The sequence below is a fragment of the Taeniopygia guttata genome, chromosome 9 (assembly GCF_048771995.1).
Source record: "Taeniopygia guttata chromosome 9, bTaeGut7.mat, whole genome shotgun sequence".
Lineage (NCBI taxonomy): Eukaryota > Metazoa > Chordata > Aves > Passeriformes > Estrildidae > Taeniopygia > Taeniopygia guttata.
Window position 1 is genome coordinate 11,497,099 of NC_133034.1, and position 24,275 is coordinate 11,521,373.

Below are 24,275 nucleotides of genomic sequence, written 5' to 3' on the forward strand. Positions count from 1 at the left end.
TACAGTAAACACAGCTATTAGTTAGGAGAGTTGCTAAAACATTGGAAAGTTGCATAAAAAAGAATACTGGGTCACTTCCTTTTTTTCATAAACAACTAGTAGAATTGCTTAAGCTGAAGAAAAAAAAGAGGAAATCCATCACAGTTTCATTAATACACAGAAATGTTTGCAATATAAAATGAAGCTATTAAATGCTATGAGAAAGAACCTGCTCCAAAATAATAATCCCTATAATAATCCGTATTTCCATTTTTTATGGTACAGGTAACCGCCAAGCAAAGTCTGGCTGCTGAGGTGTATTTAAGGTTGGAGTTTGCACATGGTGTTTTTTTGTTTGGTTGTTAGTCTTTAATTTAAAATTCTTATTAAGTTGTGTGGACTAAACTTCTTTCATGAGAGCTTAAATAGCAGTGCATTTAGAGAGCAGACATTCTCATGCATTCTTCAGAAATCGTACTGGGCTTTTCTCCACATGTAATTATCTTTCTGTAGTCCATGCCCAGGCAGGAATTTAAGGTTAATCAGGAAAATGGGCTTGAAAGTGATTCTATTGTTATGAAACATAGGTGCAAAATAGCTGTTCAATGTTCAAAGCATGTTGATTTGACCTTTCAAATATCATTTTCCTTCAAGGAAGACAGAGACTTTTTTACAATCAAAATCAGCCAAGATAATATCTCAATTCCTGCATGCAAATGGTATGAAATATCAAGGTTACTAAAGTACCACAAGCATATATAACTATCCTTGAATAAAAATTATTTTATTTACCTTGATTTAGCATCGTAAGTGCCTCCAGCTGCCTCAAAATGGGAAACTGCTTGTGCTGAACTTGAAAGTAACCCTTGGTTTATCCAGGAAAATCCTGCAGACATATCTAGAAGAAAAGCATAACTATTTATGATAGTTACTTACATTTTTTCTTCCTTTTACAATTTTAAACTTTGCATTCTCTTTGCAGTTAGTTTCCCTTAATTTAGTTTAGAAGGTACCAGTAGCTTGAGTTTTATACTGTAGCTGTGTCCTGTTTAATCATGATAAAATTATATCCTGTGTTTGTGGATGCACTTAAGCCTTGCACTCAGCTTTTCTCTCTGTCTGAAGAAGGTTAGCCTGGCTGGTGGCTGTGTGGAATCACAGCTATCTGAAATAAGAGTTCTGGAGTCCTTCATGGAAACTTACTGCCACAGCCTGACCCTGTGAAATGCCCGGACAGCTCCAAGTGCCTTGGCTGCCCGACGTGATGAAGGTACAAAAGGAATTGTATTTATTTGGGTTTGAGACAGTGCAGTGAAGCCACCCAGGCAGTCTCTGTGTCACCGTGTGTGTTTCGGTGGCCAAAGGCAGTTTCAGCTGGTGCTCTCATGGCTGGCTGTGGACATGCACAGACCATGGCAAAGGGCTGGTGCCAAGAATGGAAGAGAGAGCCTGTTGTACACTGCACATGAGACATGAAAGGCACTCTCCTCCCTAGGGACAGGAAATGGGGGGGTTAAAACCATTAAAATGGTCTGGCAATAATGCCAAGTTCCTTTAGGTAGTTTGTTAAAAGTCCCCCGAGAGATGTGAAGAAGTTACTTACAAGCCCCAGGGTACTTGTTTTCAAATTCCCTAACAAGTTATGCCTGTCAGTTGTTTCCAGTTACACACGTTTCTGCCTAGAGAATCACCAAAACCAGTCTACTGACTCAATTACATTTACGGGATTTTTTTTTTTTTTTCTGTGTGTGTTTTTAATTTGTTTCTTAGATATGACATTTCTACTCACCTACTCAAATTCTATCTTGACACAAAGTTAATATCAAAACAAATTTACCAAGACTTTTCCATGGTACTTGCAAGTGGTTCCAGCTGGATACATTAAATTAGAAGTCAGAGTCCTTACTCTTAAATTCTAGGTCTAACCAAGCCTCTGTTTTAGACAGCACACTGGGACTGTACTGCTCATAATTATCTAGAATTGTCCTGTAACAGCAGGTAAAAGGAATAACTGGTTGTTACATACACATTTTCATTTGTCCTTCAGTGTTCTTGTCATGCTTTGGTTCCTCTAGATTTGGCAATGCTGCCTAGCACAGGGACTGTTTTTGAAGCAGGTTGACACAGCCATGTAAATTGGCTCACCATCCACTGGGATGGATCCACAGGCTACCTTGGTTTGTGCCGTGGAAAGCTGTTGCAGCAAGTTATTTAAATGTTGTGGTACAAAGCAAGGCTAGCAAGGGTGGTGTTCCTGGCAGCAGTCCTTGGAATATGATAGCAAAGCTTGGTAAGTGGCAGTTTTAGGGTGATCTGTGAGGACAAAATAGATGATAACAGTTAAATGTAGATGGAGCTTGATGTCTTTCATCAAGATTGCCCAAAATGCAGATTTCATGTTACAGAGAACATGTTCTCACAGCTTCCTCCTGTCTGTGCAGGAGGCTAAATAATTTACAATGATTGCATTGTATTTAGACTAATAGAGCTGTACCAAAGTGTTGCTCCCTGGTATTTTGAAGGAGTGTACCTGTGTGTACATGTTTAATATTTCAGAAGAATAACAAGACACTGCTAGTAATCTTGTGGTTTATTAAGACATCTGGATAATAGCTCGTTAGTTTTCTTTTTGAAGAACAAAGTAGAAGCATGGCAGAAAAGTGATGCATAAAAACATATCCCTGCCTTGTATTTTCATTGCTTTATATTTCTAAATTCAATTTTCCAGTGGGCTCTGAGGAGCAAGGGATAAGAAGTTTGTGAAAGATAGGGAATTTAAGCCATTTCCAGTATGGAAAAGTCTGTCAAAATAGAAGTGTGCCTACAATGAAAATACTTATTTCTTCTGGCTGTGTAGATCAATTACTAATAGCTACACTTAAAACCAGGGAAAGCAGTTTGAATAAACCTTCCCAAGGTTGTACAGTCCAATCTAGTAGTGACATTGTTATGTACTAGGCATACTTGTAGCAGATACACTTGGTAGAAACTTATACTTCATTTGAGAAGGCTCTAAATACCCTTGATAGCTTTACAGTTAATGTACAAATGCTGCATGGGAGTGTTGTTTACATCTGAGCAAACTCGCTCAGGCGGTGGCTGCTCTTAGCTCTTTAGTTCCAACTCCAGCCCATTTTCTAGTCATGGCTAATTATACAGATAAACAGCAGAGCACTTCTTCACACAGGGAAAAGAAACAAGTCCTAAACTGCACCCCTTTGCTCACTGCCTTAGTGGGATACATAAGGTGAGATGTTGTTACCCTAACTGTTAGTGCCCCAGAAATCTTATTTCCTGGTTTTTTTTTAAATCTGCAGCCTCATGTCTAGTAGCCATGACTCAAGGGTGGGACTTGGTTGTGTGTTAAGTGCCTTTAGGATGTGCACAGCCCAAAAGAGAGAGAGTACTCTGGCTGATGTTCTACGAGTTTATGCTTGTCCCAGGCAGTGGAGTATTCCTGCTCGCCCAGCAACCTCACTCCCTCCTTTCCACTTGAGCTGTTCTGGTTGGAGCCCTTTGCTACATAGTTCTACTTGTTTCCTTGTTGCAAACTCCTCTGCCAGAAAAAGCCTGGAGCTTAGCACCAGGAACCTGCTCAGGGAGAGCACATGGGAAAGCACCTGGGTCAAAATGCAGAAATGGGCAGGAATGTATCATTAGGATGTGTCCTTGGGATGTCCTCTTAAGCCAGTGCAAGTCTCATGTTTTAGATATTGTCAGTTATGACAGTCAAGCAACAGAAAAGTGTGTTACAAAAATAATGTAAGATACACAGAATCTTTTCCTCTATGAGGTCAATATGCCTTAGCTTCTGCTGATTTCAGTGACAGTCATAGCTGAGGATCACACCAATGTAGTATTTAAAATGCATATTACAAAAATACATTTATTTGCTCAAATACTGTGAAACTAGCAAACCTAGAAGACACTACTTTTATGAAATTTGGGCACTTGAAGAATGGCTAAAACACATGATCCTTCAAAAGAAAATTCACCAACAAAGCTTTGATGTGCACATCATCAGTTCAGCAGTTCCAAGCAATTTATGTGGCTGTTCAATGCAAATAGAAAGTTATTGCTTTTCAAAGCTGAGATGGTCCAACATTTTTTGTCAAGTTAAAGTTTCTTTAGTTGAACTGGTTTAGACTTAGGATTCCTCCACCTGCTTCTCTAGTCCTACTGGTAAGCATTTTAGTACAAACTATTGTTAGTGTTTGGAAATCAGGAATTATCTGAAAAAAATGTCCAGGCTAAGGTCAAATTAACATTGTTCCTGTCAATGTACTAACAGGAACACCTACTTGGACATATTAGGACTGGACTGGCCTCTAGAGCAGTTGTCCAGAGTCAGCTACTGGTATCATACTGAATCTTGATTGCAGTGTATTTACTCAGTGAATAAATAAGAGACCTGGATCTGTTTTTCCTGTATAGTAGTAACTGAAGCCATGGTTCTTGGAGGAACCATCATGACAATGTAGAAGTCACCATGAATTCTAGAAACCAGTGATGACCCTTTTATTTCCCTACTCTTGCTGTATAACAAAATGTCTAAAGACTCCCAAGGTTAAAATGGGAAGATAACAAAAAATATGTAATCAGGCAGATGCTGGCTTTTCAATATTGTGCAAAACATTTAAATCTGTTTCCTTTATTGGTCATTTACTACAATTAGAAACCACCACTATGCAATTCATACTCTTAACTGTCGATTTCTGTAGCACAATTATGTAATAAGCAACAATAGAATAAACATTTAATACATGCACTGGTATGTAAATTAAAGTACTTTTTTTTTTTAAATAATATACTAGGAGGAATACCTCTGAGCTAATTTTTACAGAGGCTGAAACAGCTGAATGTAATCCATATATGAAGGGTACATTACTTGCCTTAATGATTTTTGAGTAAAAAATAAAATCAATGCATTTCCTATGATTTAAACTCTATATAGGTTCCAGGCTGCTGGTTTGCTACTAGGGAAGTACTCAATAAACAGGTCATGTTCATGCAAATGTAAGGAAATCCTGTTCTCTGTAGGTAAATTAATGCCGGCTTAAAATGAAAAAGAAACTTAAGTTTGATCCTCGACACATGGAAGCAATTAAGTAACTTCAACATTGCAAAACTATTAAAAGACACGGGTTCTGCTCCTTTCCCCTTTTTTACACTGCTGATAAATCACATGCTGATAAATAATGTTGAGTTGAATGAACCTGTGAGGAACAAATCAAGATTTCTTTCAACTTCTCTTTTTGTTGAGAATGCCATTTTATAAAGACATCAGGTGCAATTTCAAAATTGACCAAAAATAAAATACAAAATCTTATTTTTAAAACCCACAGGACAAGAGGACCAGGAAAACACAAATAAGTGCTAATAAACATAAGCACATCTGATGTAGTTTGATATGTTAAGCCATTTAAAATGTATTACTTTTATCAAATGTAACTGAATTCTAATTTATATATAGTAATGGAGAAGGTAGGGCAAGAGCCTAATTTCCTTTCCTCAAAAACAAAGGTCTGTACACATTAATTGGGCAACACTTCCTTTACAGATGAAATCCCTTCAGAAACTTGAGAAAATGCTGGGCTAAGTTTAACCTGTGGGTATAGCAAGAAAAACACACTGACAATAACTATAGGAAGTGATAGCAAATTGTGCCAGCTCTAGTCCAGTGATGCAACACTGAAGGAGTTCTAGTCTTGTGTCTAAGCACAGCCTGTTCAAACATGGGAGGTAAAAGCCTCTGCCTGGGACACTGGTCCTCAAGTCTGGACTTACTTTATTTAGAGAAGCTTAGTTCTCAGGTGGCACCTGCTGGCTCCTGAGGGATTACAACCAACCAGATCAAGATGCTCTTTTTCTTTCCTTTTCCTCAGTTTGGGAAGAGCTGCCTTCTTCCAGTTTGCTCCTCCGTACATTCAGTTACTCAAAACACTAACACACTTGTTCTTGCTGTCAACTTAGTTATTTAAGAAATCATTTCTTCAAAATGCAGCTCACACATCACACTGTTATAAATCAGTGTGCATTAAGTCAACAGGACAACAAGAAAAACCTTCCAAAATTAAAAGTAAAACAACTGGTTCATGTACCAACCCTACTAAGTGTCACAAACCCTGAAATTTACATACATAAGTTAATATAACTAAATTTGCTTCAGTTAAGTAAGGTTATGGATTTGATCAGGAACAATATTTAATTTACCTGTGATGTAGCCTTCTAAAGCTTTTGGCACCAGTGATTTTGCAGTTCTTAGGTCCTCAGCTGAGCATTTGCCTGCTTCGAGCCCAAAGGACATTCCCATTCTCTTCAGCACCTCGCTGTCATCATGAATCTCGAAAGTATTATCGAAATTAAAGAGGTATTCAAATCTGCATGTAAAAAATTAAAAGTGAGATGATTCTGAAAGAGCACAGTTGCACTCTTCTTGCCTATTCTTTCTCTGGCAGTTTTGGCATGTACTAAGGTAAGCATCTGGAGTCCTGGTTTTCTGTAAAGGGTCCTTAAGGAAAGAGAAGTGCAAGAAATGCTTTCTCTTTTCTGTGACTGGCATGCCTACAGGTTTAAAATGGCACATTCTCAATTAAAGTAACTTCACCAGTGAAGGAACAAAGTTTAAAATTTTCTACCACATTAAATAGATTCAAAGGGGAAGAGGGAGGCCTTAATTAAACATGAACCTTCATTTGCACTAAAGCCAGTAAGGTCACCTGAACCCCTGTCACCAAAATAACTATTTTGTTTTTCTGCTTTTACATTTCACTTTCTGTTCTAATGTGCAACACTCCTCCTGTGAACTGACCTATTTACTTTGGTACAATTTTGCTTTTTTGGATGCAGCTAGAAAAGCAGTCTGTTCAGAGTCTTGTGTGTTCACAACCCACTGTTTCTGCTGCAGGACTCTCAAAATGTTTTTAACTGCAAGACAGCTTTAAGAAATGCAGGGGAATTTAAGCTGGTCTTACACTGTCATCACAGGTATTAAAAGCCTGGACACTCCTTTCCTGCTGACAAAACCTCTATCCTTGGAAAAGCAACTCATCTGTGAGATACAGTCTTTAAAAGATAACTCACTGGTGGGTCTTCCATTATCTCTCCAAGCTCATGTCACATGTCAGTTTTCTTGCTAGATTGTTTTATAATACTTATTTTCTTATATCTGAACCAGGAAACATGGAAACTTTACAGCTCTTGAGTTTATACACACAATTTTTCATTGGTAATCTAATGCTTTGTGCTGGGTATGATTGTCAGTTACACACAGCATTTCTTTTGTGACTCACCATATTACTTGCTAAACTTATTGTTTATGTACCTTTATTTACTTCAACATAATCACATTAAGAGGGAAAATAAGATGCGTTGTTATAATTTCAACCAGTACAATTACATTGCTGCTGCCTAAACTGGCACAGCTTGGTGTCATATCAAGGAATTACCAGCAAGCTGTAATTACTGACTCATAACTGAATTCCAATTTATGGCACAGGATCAAAAGCTGCATTTATTGATAGCTCTGCACTTCTCCCATGTGCTGTGGCCATATACAGGCTATTAGAAAGGAAGGTAATTTATTTTCCTTTCCCAGCAAATTTCCAAATGGAGAAATTTACAGTCTTCAGTTTCTCCAGTTTAGTTTCTGGCAGCCTGCAGTCACTGATACAGTAAATCCCTACAATTCTTCTATTTTGCTGTTAAAAACTTTTTGAGGATTTTCTTTCAAGCACCTGACATGAGCCCCTTCTGAACTTATGTAAACTTTTAGCATGAACAAAATCAAATATTACTACTTGCATAGAGTAGTAAAAACCTTCTTTTTGTCATCACCTGTTATCTTCTCTTAATGTCTCTCAATTTAATAAGCAGCTGTATGCAGCTATTCTCTATGCATGTTTGCCATATAACTCATGATTTTTGAGACACCTGGGAACCCACTGTCCTCTGTCCTCTCCTTTCCAGGCCAAGGAGCCCATCTGTTCCTTCTGTCAAAGCCTTTCCATAGCCTCCGTCCTTCTTGCTGCCCTCCTGTGTCTCTCTTGGTTATGCCATACTTTTTCCAAGAACATGAGAGTGTGTAGTATTCCAGATATAAAGCACTGTATGCATCTGCTCTGCATGCTTTACATTGTAGTCCTTACTGTTTTTCCTAGTAATTCCCAGCACAATTTCAGCTGTTACTGAGAAATCAACTTTTGTTCTCACAGGAATTATCTACTGGGCTACCATGTTGTTATTCAGTACTACAAGCCAGGGCCAGAGGCTATTAATACTGTGTATGCAAAATTTGGGTACACTTCCAGTCCCTTTCCCATGCTAAGTACAAATTCACCAGTGATTTTAATCTGGATTTTCTGCTTCTAGAGGCAGTTCTTTCTATAGTGGTACAAGAGGCCACTTCCTACATGCTCTTACTAATATACAGCATTGTATCTCCAGTGTTGTACACAATCTTCTGCATTTCCCCTTTGAGATGTTCTAATTTTCCAAGTTTCTGATACATCTGTTGTGAATAAATGCTTGTTTAAACCAAGGTATTCTGGTTACTTTTTCTTTCTTTTTCCTAGGACCAACAGCATTTATACAGAAGTACCATATACACTAAATAAATTTTTCCTGTTTATATGGGACTTACTCATTCAGGTGCCTCATATTTAAAATGAGTTCTTAACTACTTCCTTTTTACCTGAAGACTTTGCTTTTCCTACTCCAACTTCAGAAATGCCATTCCCAGCATGCTGCTTGGCACTCATACACGTTCTCAAACTCTAAGCAAAACTTGCCCAATACTCTCTCTTTTTAAAAATTAAAAAAAAAAAAAAATTTATTTGTGAGACATTTCACTCTGTTTTGGCTGATTTTGCATAGGAAAATGCTTAGAGGACACAAACCTATTTTCCTTCTGATACTATATCACTCTTATACATATAACATTTCCAAGCAATTACTTTCCTTTAGGAGTTCTTCTGTAAATACAATTTTGAGTAGCTAATGCTGTGAGCTTAGCCCTTCATTTGACTTACTAACATCAGTACTTCATACAAATGTTATTTGGAGAAGAACGGAAAATGGAAGCCCTTTAAAAAGTGGCTTTCAGTCTGGAATCAAGTGCAGAGTAAGCCCTCAAGCCAACCAGAGATGGAGTCAAGCAGCACAAATACTCCCCAATTAACTACAGACTGGGAATTCTCCAAACCAAGTCACCACCTTTGCTAACCGCCTTATTTAGCAGATCAGTGTAACAGTTAAAACAGAGCAGTTTCTGGCACTGTTTACCTATTACTGCTGCCACTAATTAGTTGCACAAATAATAATCCCAGTGGAAAGCTGGCTTAATTTGGGTTGTACACTTAATGACCTCCAGGTGACATACTACCAAAGCTGAGTTATATAAATTGAAGTATCAACAACTTCAGTAATTTTGATGTGCTCACTTTTAGTAGGAGTGTTTTCACACAGTTGGAGAGCATAGAAGTGTGTTACATTGCTCTGGATTCCAAATGCCAGATTAATCTCTGATAACTCAAAGCAACAGCTCTGAAGTTTCAGTATGAAACTGTTCAACTTTCTAACAACTTCAAACCTAAATGTTTAAAAGAGCAGGAAGACCTCTATAGTGAGATTATAGAATAAAAGTATAACTATGCTAAATCAAAAATGATCCTAAAATTCCCAATTTGCTAAACTGCAGTGCTCATGAGAGTATTCCACAAGTTTTGTGACCAAATACATTGGACTTCAGTCTAATTTTCTACAAAAATTCATGCTTTGCATGCTGGTGCATGGGTTACTAGAGTCTGTCTATTTTTGCTGTGTGATTGACTTGAAGTTCAGTACAGGATTTGCATACCACAGAGTGAAATCTGTAATCTACAGTATTAGAGCAAAGCCAGCTATTTTCAGCTATTAAACTGATTGTGAGCTGATTACCAATTAACGTAACAGCACCTCAAACTTCAGCCATATTTTCACAGGATGAAGAGCACAAGCACCCACAATTATATAACTGGAAGATTTTCATATTAATGTGAATGCAATTGTAGCAGTTTGCTCAGACAGTATCACAAATTTCTGTATCTTTTCCTTCAAAGAACTTTTTGCTGCTTTCAAAGTTATCATCACCTGGAGCATGTTACTTTTGTGTCACGTGGGTAACCTTGTGTTTCTGACTGTGTGCATTTTAATGGCATACTAAGAACAAGAATTCACATGGCTGCTTTAAAAGGTAGTGCTGTCCTAGTAAATAGTTTCATTCTAGTTATTTCTTAATAATAATAACTTCATAATAGTTATTTCTTCTGTGCAGGGAATGCTCTTTGAAATGTCAGCCTGAAATGCCTTTTACAACAGTGAAAGTCAGCCTGTTTTAACTAGTGTTAATAAACTCATCCATAATATTACTCCAGTTGCATTAAATATTGAAAAAAACAACCAACCCCTTGAAGAGACTGTTGCAAATGTAAATACAGTAATTACTTCTAGTAAACTAGAACAATTTCCCTCACTTGTTTGAGGAAAAATTCTAGTCCACAAAGAAAATAAAATTATAAAAAGTAATTTCATAAACACTCACTTATCACTTGATATGCTGCAGTCTATAATTGTTCTTTTGCTAGTGTTGACTATTAAGAAAGGCAGCTGTATTGTGGAGGTCAAAGATGGAGGGCCTTGATTTTGCTGTTCATTTTGCTGATTTCTTTGTACCAAGTTTTTAAATGCTATTTGCTGTAAAACAAAAGAAAGAAAAAATTATCACTGTCAATAAACCAGCAGACACCAATGTTTCCAAGAAATGGAACTCATAGGTCTTATTTACCAACTCTCAATACCTTCAATAATTTTTTGTCAAAAAGTGAGTTGTGGCCTTACTTTCTCTTGGCACTGGTGAAATTCACCAGGAGCAGAAGTCAAACCCAATTTTTGCACACATATACTATTGACTCTGTTTCCCCTCATATTCTCTGGAAAAGAAACATAAGGCTTGCTGGAGACTGTTTTCCCAATCCCTTTGTAAAGGCTCTGGAGTCAGAGGTCTTCTCTGGTACTTTTTATGTGTAATTGCCTCAGGGTAAGAGATAGCTACACTGAAACAAAAATTCCCCCACTTCCCATATCTGTATTTTTATTCTCTTTCCCTTCTCATCCATCACCTTCTCTCTCTCAAAAGAATTAGTCTGGAAATTCTGCTCTGGAAGTTATTAAGCAGATGATGGTTGTGACACCACTCTCTGCCTGCTGGTTTCTTATATCTGACTGCACTTGTATGAAAATGTGTGAGTTTAGGAAATGTTATTTGAGGGACTGAAGTCACTATTTACCCACCTGAGGCACTGCTTATTTCATTTAAGGGGAAAAAGATGGATAGCCACAATCCCAAAGGACTGGTAAACCCTTTGGCAATCAACACAATCAGGGCAATAATGACAGTTGTAGACAGTAAGGGAGTCAACTCTGTCAATATTCGGACTAGAAGTTAAGAGGGCCTAAGTTGCCTTATTTTCACTAGTGTAATTTTATGTTACTGTTGGAGGAACTGCTGATGTATTGGGTCAGACAGATAGAATTCCAATTGTACTCTAAGCAGACAAACAGCTTTTGATGACAAACAAAGAAGAAGCATCAGATATTTAAAAGTTTCAGTGAATATCAATTACATGAAAATTGTCTCAGTGTAGTTGAATCAGCAAAAAAATGTAGCCTTATTGTCTGTAATCTCATAAAACTGATTACGTTTAAATTACTAAAAGTCTGCACAGACTAGAATGTTAAGGAATGCTCATAACTATATTTATAAAATGTTACTTTATAAACAAGATGCATTTGAAATATATTTCAGCAATTAAAGCCAAAAGTAATCTCAAAGGTATATGACAGAAAGTAAAGGTGTTGGATTTGCCAGACTTCCACTCTTAAGATCCAGAAATATCTATACAAAACAACTCTGCACACATTTACACAAGTTGTTGTGAACTTCATAGCTTAGGTCAAAGAGAAAATTTGAAAAATGACTCAGGGTAGCTCTGGGGGAACTTAGAGTCTACAAAGGGGACTTGTGAGTAGTTCTCATTCCCACTAAGGTTGGAAAAGCTTCAGCAGAACACTTAGGAAAGCTTGTGGCACACAGATGGAATTTGCTGGTTTACAGCAGGCAAAACTGAACCACAGTGGCAGCAAGAGGTCCCTCTACCAGAATCCAGAAAGGTCACAGGGGTCAAACTTTTCTCCTTAGTATGTCACAACTGTTAGTTAAATCTAGAAAGAACTTCAGAAGGTCTAACATGTTTGATTTGCACTTGATATTTTCACTTATGGGGAAAAAAAAAAAATTAAATATACCTGCAGTAGCAGTTCTTGCAGCTGGGCTCGCTTCTGTTTTATCCTTTCAATCCGCTTCTGTTTTTCTATCTTAAAAGATAAATGTAAATGCATCGAGATATCGAGATACTTAGTTACCTTGTCCGTTCCCTTGTGCCAAATTGAACAGGTTTTCTTTGTAAATGGGGGCAAATTGCATGGGAATAAGAGTTTATCCATGAAACAGGTCTGGCAGACTGTAATGTCTTTCTTTGTCAACAGTTTTAACTCCAGTAAAGATTTAATTATCACAAGAGACTATTATGTCGTCCCCCCCCCCCATTCTGCCTCTTTTGTTTTGCACTGCGTGCAAATTGGTACCAAATCAAACACTTACTCAAGGGGATGCATTGGGGTCTTTTTCCCTTCTGCCCTCCGCTCTTTTGGAATTGTGCATGTCCCACTGTTCTCCTAGCTGCAAGCTACTAGACATAAATATATGGAGGCTGGGCTTTTGATCACCTGTATCTTACAGTGACCTCCACTTTTTGTTTGAGACTTGATTAAACTGACAAGACTGCAGCAAGAAAAAGGGGTAGAGGTAACATTTTCTATGGGAGCACAGCTCTTGCAGCAGCTCAGTTACTGCAGGTTGATGTGGCCAAGCTGCTGCAGCTGGGACAGGGCAGAGCTGACCCCGCAGCTGCAGCAGTGTGTGGAAGTGTCCTCTGGAGCAATGCTTAAGAATTGGACTACTGGGGCTGAAAGGGCTTTTTGCTTATCATCCTCTTTGGTGCCAGCACTGTATTACTGGCTCCCAAAATTAAACTAAACTCTTAAACTCTTAACTCCCAAACTAAACTCTTAAATTACTTTTTCATTCAAGCTCAGAAACTAAATAATGTGGTCTTTTAAAAACTTATCTGGCCCAAACTCCTCTATCTTATTTACAAGGTTGCTTTGTGGTGCTTCCCTCCTCACACACTTTAATGTTTAAAATGCATCTTCCAGTTGCCTTTCTGTGCTGGGATCTTAAAACCAGTAAGCAGTACAGATATTCAGGCATGGTTTCTATATAACGAGCTCTTTTGCACTGATTTTTGTACTGGTAATCTTATTACAGATTCACATTGTAAGAACAGTTGCCATTTTATACAGCCTTAAAAGCAAAATTATTTCTGATTTTCACACCATGAAAATGCAGCTTTGTTTTACATTCTTTTCTATTATGTCAGAGGAAACAACATTTTTTGAAAAATATGCCTGGCTCCCATGTTGTGCATGTGTAATTAGAGCCTGAAACAGCTAATTGCATATGATTATTGAAGATGAGACAATGAAATTCAAGTTCCATATTTATAACAATAACCTATACTGAGACAATGCATTCACATGAATGCATGCAAAATGTAGATTTATCCAGAATTAAAAAAAAAAAACATCCTGGAGCATAATGATTGAACTCATGCATTCTCCTTGGATGGATGTATTTTTCAAGTAACTGTAATGGAAAAGGACAGTAAAAGCTTTTCTCTTACCAAATGTAGAAGACAATTGATGTAAATGACCCTGCACAAAAAGCAGTGTTCTGTACTGCAGAGGCACCCACCCACCTTTTAAGATACGTCATGCTCAAGTGTCACAAACAGAAATGTATTTACAGACAGCCATTACAGGAGGCTGCAGTAAATACAGTGACTTGTGCTTTTTATTTATAGCACATTTGGCCTGAAGGACAGGCAACATTTGTGCATATAAATTCTGGCATCCCTGCAAAAAACACTGTAACTCTTAGCCTGCTGAAAAAATAATGGAAATAACTGATGAGTAAAACTTCTTGCTTTCTCTGGCAGATCATAACAAGTATTTGACATTCCAGCAGGAATTATGTTTCCATTTAATTACCTTTGAATTATATTTCCAAGTATAGATATTAATAGAATTGGTCTAATTTTAAATGTAAACCATTTTGTGAGCATAACTGAACCATAAATTCTTTTGACTTTCTTCTGGTTAATTCAAGGTACTACAGATTTTAATTTTAAAAATGATCCCTGATTTAATCAATGACCATTTTTGTAAGGTAAGCACCTTGGCTTTTTTAAAAAACTAAATATAATGTATACGAAATGAAACTGAACTAAGCATACACAAACATATTTTTTCAGTTTATTCCCATATCAAAATTTGTACTTCCATAGTGCACAAGCATCAAAACCAATCAGGTTCAAATTAAGAAAAAAAAAAAAAAAATCCCTCTTCTATAAAGAAGAGCAAGTCAATTATCAGAGCATGTGAGTAAAACAGAATTTCCCATGTACCTCCCTTTACCTCTAGATTCTGACACTCCTGAGCTGAGTTTGTAGGAAGGCCAATCCATCGGATTTCCTTCTTCTCCTTTGAAATGATGTTCATTGCCATCAGGACGTTGAGGGCATCGTAAACTCTCCGTCTAATATTTTTCTGATCATAAGCCTGCTAAGAAAAGAATACAACACTAATTACAACAAAAGAATTGAATTTAAAAAGGAAAAGTAATTTAACACATCCTCCATAGACATGGCTCAAATGCCAAAATGGCAGTTCTGGTCAGAGTGGTGTTAAACCACGATCCTTTTATCTGTGATACCCCTTGGATACCACACGGGCATGTTTGGTTGCAAATGGAAGCTCCAGGCCTTCCTGAAGCATCTCTGCAGAAAATTCCATCATGGCAAGTCTGGCACAATTGAAAAGCCTGACAAGACCACATATACAAGAGTAGCCTTTCCTTAAAGTTAATTATTTTGGCAGATTCTTCTATGTTGTTTATAATTTAGAGGGAGTTCAATTCTTCATCTTAATTCTGTATTTTTAGATTTCAAAGGGTAATGCTTTCTATTTGAGAACTAGTTAAGTGAAGGAGAGTATGGACTGTGGCAGGACAGTGCAGAAACAGTATTCCATGATAAAACAGACAAATCTGTATTGGTATAACAAAATTCAACACATATTTGCTTACTGAATCTGTTGCTAGGTGGCTGTTAGAAGTTGTGAATTCTGATACGAGCTCATCAGCGACTTCATTGTATGAAGTTGTTCCTTTACGTTGAACTTTTTCACAAACTTTCATTGAAAAATGTCTCAGACCCTTCCCATTTTTATCTCCTTTCTTGCTTCTCTTACTGAAAGACAAAAGTATTATTTTAATACATTGAATGTTAATAAGCTACTTTGTTTCACAGCAAAAGGTCTACCTTTTGTAACAGAAATCTGGACTATCAAAATGAACAATAAAAGTTTTGCATCAGTTTCTTGTTTCTTACAAGATGGCAAAAAAAGTGCACTAAAGCCCCTTCCCCTTCCTTGACTATTTCTACATTTGAACACATGCTGCTGGGAAGATGCTTAAAAGGGATTTGTAATTAATCTCCAGATATTCTCACAAAAGAACAACCAGAAAAAAAGAGGAAAATCTCCCAGGGTGATTATGTACCTGGAAGCCATGTTTATGTGGAGCTCTCATGTGTGTGCCTAAAATGGAAAGGCTCAGACATCCCTATGTAATATACAGCAGGAGATACTAAACTTGGTCATTAGGGGAATTAAGGTGTGTCCATCATAGAATATATTCACATATATACATCACAGCATATATCCATATATACATCTATTCTATGATGTATCCATCATAGAACAGATACAAGGATCTCTTTTGTGAAGAGTAAGTACATGGTTATTGGGTTTTAAGGTACCAAATTAAGAACTGGCAAACTGTCAGGGTTATTTTCCATTCACCTTCTTCCAGAAAAGCTAATGGTAATGTAATAGATAAAAACAGGAGCAGTTGTTTTTATCACACAAACTAGATCTGGATGTGTAATTCAATAGAAACCTTTAAAAAGTTCAGCTGTGTTGATTTTGTTTGTTTTTTCTTTTTTTTTTTTAATTAGTCTCATGGTTTCATTTGATAATGTGTTCCATTGTCAAAGAGACAATGGAGAGCTGTTATTTTACAGAAAAAGGACTCCTGTCAGCAGTAAAAAACTAAAGAAACTATTAAAAAAAAACAAAGAATGGTTTTCAAAATTGTGAATGTATCTAAGAAAATAGAATACAGGTAAAAGAAACAAAAAATAGTAAAAAGGAACACCAGCAGACTAAAAAAACCCCAACAGAGCTTACATGGGAAGGAGTGAAAACTGCTGAAAGCAGGAACTGGACAGTTATCTTTCTGAAAGGCAAATCTTTCTGAAGTAAAGCAGGTATGACTCTATACATTATATACACATTCAGCAACACTCACCTTTCTGAAAAATCTGACTCTATAATTTCTTGAGTCCGTTTTCGCTCCCTAAGACAAGACAATTCAAACTTAAGTTGAAAATAACATTATATCTATAGACCACTAAAATCACTGTATATGGGGCCTAGCTGGTTCTAGTGTTTGCTGTAACATGTTTACTGAAAGGGAAAAATACAACACACAGAGCTTGACAAAATTTGAGGAAAGGTGGTTAGGACTTGTGGAGGAAGTTGTTGGAGCTCACTGCCAGAAAAATGTTATTCCAAATTTTACCATGCTTTGCCCACAGGAATTGGGGGAAGCCACTTCATCTGGAACTATGGGAAGTGGTGGTGCAAGCTAGATGTGCAAAGTCCATCACAAAGGAGAAGCTGGAGTCCTTTGAAAATTCCTATTTAAAATTCTTACATATGTAAGAAAAATGTCTTTAAACAGTGCATAAGGCATATTTTCAAGACAGTGAACATTTAGGAATCTTTAAACAAAACCCCAGGGTAAAACACTAAACATATTCCTGTTAGAGCTGATGCACACAGAGCTAAAGGCAGACTCTGAAGAAGCAGCTGCCACGGATTTTGAACAGCAGCAGCAGTCTGCAATCACTGGTCATTCCTTATTCTCCAGTTTATTCCCCACAGCAAGCAGGAGCTGCTTTCCAGCCCTACCTTTTCCTTAACCCAAGGCAGGGCCCAAGAGCTGTACTGAGCTGGGAAACGTTGTCTCCCCGTGCTTTCCAAAGCTGGGCTCCCAGCACAGACTTACACAGCTGAACACTTGACAGTGCTGGGAAGAAAGCGAAACAAAAAGGATGGGTTTGAAAACCTGTGCTTGAAAGCCAGCACACTTTGGTTGTGTGATCTCCCTCGGCAGCACCAAAGGGATTTCAGTCCATGGTGCTTAAATGGGGGCTGAGCAGCTGGGGCTGGGGTCTGCCCTGGGCCAGCAGTGAGTGAGAGCTGTGCCCTGCTCTGCACTCCAGGCTGCCGGAGCCTGTGCTGAGCCCTGCCAGTGAATGTGCTCCTCTCATTTTGGAAATAATCTGGAGTCTGCAAAGTAAACAATGGGTAAAGCAAGCATTCTGAAGTTTCTTCAGCAACGGCTTGCTACCTCACTTCAGGAATACCACAGACCTTTCCTTAGCTCTGTTCCTCAAGTTAAAATATGGCCTATTGTATGGACTTCTGCATCATCACTATTGACTGGTCTGTCTGGAGTCATCTTGAGCCTTTTTATGGATGAAGCAAAAGATAAAGCTCACTGGAAATACTGTGTCTCAACTTGAACAGCACACAAACAGAAGGATAGTGCTGCTTGGGGTTGTTTGATGCACGGTCACAAGGCTGCTCTGGGAATCCCCACCACTGGATGACCCCTTGGAAAGCAAGGCATGTCGATTCTTTGGTTTAGCAACCTGTGACAGACAGTAGAGTTTGTCCCTCTTCTGGGTACTGAAAGAGCACCTGTCTGGCCTCCACATTTCACAAAATGTGCAGGAAAAAAGTGACAACTCCTTTCTCAAATAAAATCAGAACTAAGTGCATTCAAAAAGTATTTCAGGAAATGAACACTTAGCAAAAAAAAAAAAATCAGCTTAAAAACTGCATGGCTGGGCCTGTAGTTTATTAACTCTCTGGAGAGTAATTGGGAAATACAGCCTATGACAGACCTTGCTCACAGAGTAAAATGGAGAAAGTCAAGGCACAAACATTGCACTTTCATTTCTGCTCTTTCCTAGATGCTCAGTTTCCCACCTTTATTGTTCAAAAGGTAATACTGACATTCATCACTGATTAGAAAAATTAATCTAGATCCAGAAATGTATTACTTTTTCAGAGGCAAATCACTACATCTCTGTTTTGAGACAGCTAAGCTCAGCAGTACTGATATTAAAACAAAATACCAAGAAACACTGTAAAGACCAGATTTAATTAGAAGAGATAAAGAGAGTCATATTTGGCTGGAGCACCTCAGAACCCTATGAAACTTCTTGTTAATATAGAACAGTAATAAAAATACCACACTGATTATATTCAAAGTTTTCTATTAGAGTTTATTCTTAAATGCCTTTTGAAGTGTTTTTGACAGTCTCTCCCCCTACAGCAGTAGACACCTGCTGCTGTGCTCAACTGCAGTGCAACATAGATACATACCATGAACTTCTGGAAAAATAAAGGCTTCTTTTAACAGGAGTCATTGTGACTCTCCATTTTTACCAAGAAACAGACACTGTTAGAAATCACAATTAAAGCAGACAGTGAAGTGACTGGTGCTTATAATTCAGAAGTGCCTCCCAGTCTGAAAAGCACATGCCATACTCCATTTAGTAGTGCAAGAACGAGAAACTGTAAGTCAGCAAAGATTCAATAGTATAAATAGTGGAAAAGATGAGAAGAGATGCCCAGACATCTTTAAATGAGACTCAGCCTTACCCTGGGACCCAGCCAGAAGCCTCTGTGATGTGTGTCTGTGTGACCATTGTAGGAGCTGCGTTGTAGGGACTCCCAATCAGAACACTCCCTGAACTGGTCAGCCTTTGCGGTGTGCTTATGATCTGTAAAATTCAGCAATAAAAACCACAGCTCTAAAGAAAACAGAGGTAATTACAGCCCAAAATTCATACTAAGCTTTGCACTAAGAAAAGTAATAATAATTCTGTACAAGAAGCAGTCATAATACACAGAAGAGATGGCATCAGAAGATCTTCATACAGCAAAGCCCTTACAGCACTGCTAAGTTTCCTATTAATTGTACCATATTACAAGAACCAGACAAATGATTCCAAGTAATTCCCAGGTATGGCAGATAGGATCTGTACCTATAGACACCCAATTGTTTTCTCATGAGTACATCTAGGCAACTTCTTGATCAATGTAATCAATACAACCTGCCTTGTTTCCAGTGGATTTGTCTCTTGTAATTGTCTGTACAAAAGACAATCTGAGCTGCAGGCAAAGCATTCCCTGCAGTTTCTAGCGTCCGCAGGATCCCAAGGCACTCTGGCAACTAATTGTACATACAGAATTCAATGTAAAGTCTTTATGCTACAGATAGAATTTACATTTATGCAAACCTGGTGAAATTGTAGGTACACTGGTTAACACCAAGACATCCAATCTCAACTTTTAAATCACACCCAAGTTCATTTTTCAAAGTAGATCACCAGAATAATTTAAATAATATTTTAAAATGAAACAGTATTGATAAAGCTAATCTTTAAAATATACCAAATTATTTTGATTCCATTATGGTAAGATTCATATCAAAGCTTCTTGGACAGTGCTTTTTACTCTTATACCTTACCTAATTTTTTTAAACTTTGTTTTACTTTATTTATTAGTGACATTTTGAGTAGTGATTGAATTAAACTTTGTTGTTTCCTTTACTATTTAACTTATTCAACACCTGCGTAAGCATCCCAAGGCACTCTGGTAACTAACTGTTGTAAGTATATGCTGTAAGTATACAGCAGATATATAGTACTGCAAGCGTGTAAATATATATATGCACATATATATACAAACTACAGATAAGTATACATCATTTGTTTGGTATCCATCACTATTGTTTAGACAAGTAGCAAAGTGGAATGTGAAGAATTCCCCATTTCCTTAGCTCATTGAGCATTACTACACATTCCCCCTGGTACCATGTTGTGACTACATACATGCCTTTTTTGTCTTAAAGACATGCATTTATCTCATTTATTGTCTGCAAATGTACAGCTTGACAGCACCAAAGGAAAAGAGAATTTTAGAGGAACCAAAACACAGGTACAGGTTATGTATTTAATTCCTGGTTGATGCTGGAGAACCAAAGGCGCCTGGCTTTACCCACTGCGGGCAGGCACAGGAAGGGTCGCGCCTGTCACCTGCGTGCTGCTCCGGCCGGGGCAGGTCGGTGTTCGGGGCAGGTCGGTGTTCGGGGCAGGAAGGTGGCCGGGGCAGGTCGGTGTTCGGGGCAGGAAGGTGCCCGGGGCAGGTCGGTGTTCGGGGCAGGAAGGTACCCGGGGCAGGAAGGTGCCCGGGGCAGGTTGGTGTTCGGGGCAGGAAGGTGGCCGGGGCAGGTCGGTGTTCGGGGCAGGAAGGTGCCCGGGGCAGGTTGGTGTTCGGGGCAGGAAGGTGCCCGGGGCAGGTCGGTGTTTGGGGCAGGAAGGTGCCCGGGGCAGGTCGGTGTTCGGGGCAGGTCGGAGGAGCGCGGCTGCGGCCGCCGCTGCCGACGGCCCCGGGCGGGCGAGGGAGAGCCCGGCCCGGCCCGGCCCGGCCCGCGCCGCCACCCAGCGGCAGCCGCCCGCTCCTGCGGCCTCGGCGCTGCCCTGAGGGAGCCGCAGCGGCCCCGGGGCCTGGAACCCGCAGCGCGGAAAGAAACCGAAATAAATAAATTAATCAAGCAGGGGGCTGCTGACACAGGCAGATGCTGAGGGCGCGCTACCATTGCCACTCGTAAACATTCGCTTTTAAACAGCCTGGCACAACACAGCTGTATGCTGGGTGTCTTAGAAAGTCTCTGTTAATGGCTATTTATTAAGAAAATGTTTCCTGAATATAGATCTATCCTTGCAAAGCAGCAAAATAAAAAATTAACAAAAAAAAAAAAGAATAAAAACGGCGTGTCTCACATCACGCAGTACCTTTTGCAACTTCTACTTGCTATAGAACCTCAACTGCAAGCAGGGCTCACTGAAACCAAAAGCAGCGCTTGAGAAGTCAGTCATAAGAACAGGAACTGCATTAAGTGAGTGCTCTCCCTGTTGTGGGCTATTTATTGCACTGCCAGGACGCATCCTCAGAGGCAGATCTGTTCCAGTGCAGTGCCACAGGGCACAGGCCGCAGTGAGACATCAGCGCTGACACTGAGCTGCTCCTGGCAGGCAGCCCCTGGCCAGTGCTGGGGGCAAAGCTCTGCGAGCAGGGCATGCCACAGGGGTGGCTGCGATGTGTGTGCCCCTGTGCCCAGCTGGGACAAACCCCACAATGAACAGCAGACACTACTCCGGTGAAAAAGGCCCAACACCATTTTTATGAAACACATCAAATAGTTCTGTACTCAGGCTAAGTGCTTGGCAAGGAGGTCTCATGTTACCAGAAACTGTTCACAGTATTTATTTTCACACTACTTAGCTCTCTGACCACCAGAAAACCTAAATTTTTTCTCAAAACTTGATCCAAAATCGCTGGAACATCAATATACACATACAGTTATCATGGACAGGAAAAAAAAGCTTTAAGAAGAGTAGTTCCAACAAGTCTAGAATTCCTACCAACACATCAAAGACATTCTCTGACAATGCTGGAGATTTACGGGTGAGAACATGACTTAAAACATTCACAGAGTATCAAGTAATGAGGGTTTTTTCTTAATACACTTGTGAATAATAGTTAAAGTGTCAGCTGGTAAAGCTGTTTCAATTTCCACTGAAAGATAGGTACCCCCTAAGGGCACATACAGGAGCATTGCTGGGAGTGGCAGTTCCGGCATGCCAGGCCTGCTGTGCCCCAGGTCACCACCCTCCCATCCACGTCGGACACTTTGTGGCTGAGCCAGGAGGCAGCAAGTTCCTCTCGTGTTCCTGTCTTACATCCCCAGGAAGTCACAGTCAGTTGCACAAGCTGGCAATACTGGGGTTGCAAAACTTACCATTTGGGGTCCAACATTCACGTTGATTGGTCCCAAGGTTTTTGGCAAAATCTTAGTCGGAGAGTTGGTGCTGGAAACTGGCAATGCAATTACTGAAATATTGCCTAAAAAGAATGGTAAATTGAGAGTTTTAAATTAGTTCCTTAGTAACCTGTGAAAAATGCTGTTAACAAATTCCCACACCACTCTAACGCTTTGTAATCAGGCTGGCTTTGTTGTCTCATTCACTGTGAACACCCCCTGAGGTAACCTCCAGACCTCTCAGCAGATGTCACAAGGACACCTCACAAAACTACACCTTCACTATATTACTTAAAAAATGTTAAAATTACATGTATTTTATTTCCAGAAACAATTTATTCTTGCTTAAGACAAAGCACACACAGCCTGATATTCCTCAGCATTAGAAGGGAAAATTAATGAGAATACTTCTAAAATAAGCCAACATACAAATCCTAATAATGTACATACAATCATAATCACATGTACAAAGTATGCATCCATAAACTTTCAAAGCCTTAACTATTCCTCATCTGACTGTCCCAGAGTGTTCCACAGCCATTGCTGATGTAAGCCAACCACAGCCTGCACTGTACAGATGGAGTAGGTGATGCCTTTACAACTCACCTAAAGTCACAGAGCAGGCAGCTGGATGTCACAATAAAGTCTCCCATGCCATCTCTAGTGCAGGGTGTTCTCATCCCAAGATATTTATCATCTCTGTGACCCCAAACTGCTTATGGATCTAAATCATCCTGCCCTCCACGGAGAACGGCAGCTCTGTGCTGAGAGCCCAAAAATACTGCTGGCTCCTCCTCTCTCCCAAATTGCAACTTGTATCTCGATTTTTGGGAATCAATGTTTAAATCAAACCTGTTGCAGCACCACTTCGACCCCTTGGGTGTTCAAACCGTTGTGCACAAGCCTCTCAAAGCCCTGAGCACATCAGCTTATCCAGACTGCCACTGTGGTGGCAGGAGCTCTTTTCCCTGTGACAGCATCAAAGGAGGGCTGGGAACTGATCAATCAAACAGCAGCCCCCGTTCCTACACACAGCCCGATACAGCGAGGGGAGGGATGGATCTGAGGCACAACCAAATAGAAGGAAGAGCTGCCACTGCCTGGTAATCCAGAGTCAGCCTGGCTCTAGGCCAGGCTCTAGCCTGGCTCTTGTCATGAGGACAAGGATAGGTTCCTGGAGAGCTCCTAATGTTCTCTGGCATTACAGACAGCAGCTGAAAGCATCTGAGGTGACAGGTCCCTTCAGAGCAGCACAGGCACCACCCTCCTCCCACAGGAGCCAGCCAACACTCAGCTTAGCCCACATGGCCCAAGCTGACCCACTGGTGTTACACATCCCTGTTCCCTTGTCTTTTCTCACATCACCTGTTCACCTCCACTGCCCAATTTTCTTTTCTCACTTGGTCCTGAATCATGGTCTATTTTTTTACATTTTTTTAAGCATACCTATGTTTTCCATTAGGTTACTGAAAAATGATAAATTCAACAAAGTAACTTCTTTGCAATCAGAAACAACACAACTGAGAGGGAAAAGGATCTTCTGTAGTTACTGCACAAACGTAGAGAAGATGTAGATTTATGCAAAGTCTCACCTTCATAAGTAATATTCAATAGATATATGAGAAATACAAACAAATTGAGACTAGGATGTTCTAATGTTCTGTGTAGATTCTTTAGGCATCTGGAGTAATACTACTTAATATTAATTTTCCAAAAAGCAAATCTGTATCTGAAAACATTTTCAGAAGCAGCTTGCATCTCTACTCAATAAAATGAATAAATTCAGTCATGTAACTCACCTAGAAAAACAAATATAAACCTCCCACACTTGCAAACCCCCAGTAAATCTCTGCTCTGTTATGAAACATCTTTTGTGAGGTAGTGCCAGAGCAGAAGACAGTAAGTAATTCATGATTTACACACACTGTGTTCCCATGCTGAGCTCAAAATAGTTCTCTCACTTGCCAGTTTTACTTTTGCTAGAGGATTTTGTCCAGGATTTCCCAAGCTGTGCCAGCATATTCCATCAAAACCTAGTCTCTCCCCTCATTCCAGG

The 24,275-nt window shown here is 39.3% G+C and overlaps 1 protein-coding gene across 4 annotated transcripts in view; it reads right to left on the reverse strand.

Moving 5' to 3' along the window:
- Positions 1-24,275, reverse strand: part of TFDP2 (transcription factor Dp-2) — a 56,506-nt gene that overhangs the window by 7,692 nt on the left and 24,539 nt on the right. The window contains exons 4-12 of one of the 4 annotated variants that reach the window (XM_041718173.2): positions 22,199-22,302; positions 18,994-19,115; positions 16,565-16,612; positions 15,281-15,443; positions 14,611-14,754; positions 12,322-12,390; positions 10,559-10,710; positions 6,193-6,359; positions 772-877 (exon numbers count right to left, since the gene is read on the reverse strand). In XM_041718173.2, the coding sequence (XP_041574107.1) occupies positions 772-877; positions 6,193-6,359; positions 10,559-10,710; positions 12,322-12,390; positions 14,611-14,754; positions 15,281-15,443; positions 16,565-16,612; positions 18,994-19,115; positions 22,199-22,302 (1,075 nt within the window). Of the gene's footprint in view, positions 1-771; positions 878-4,813; positions 5,196-6,192; positions 6,360-10,558; positions 10,711-12,321; positions 12,391-14,610; positions 14,758-15,280; positions 15,444-16,564; positions 16,613-18,993; positions 19,116-22,198; positions 22,303-24,275 lie in introns of those variants that run through there. The other 3 variants (XM_041718172.2, XM_041718176.2, XM_041718174.2) reach the window with 3 other exon arrangements.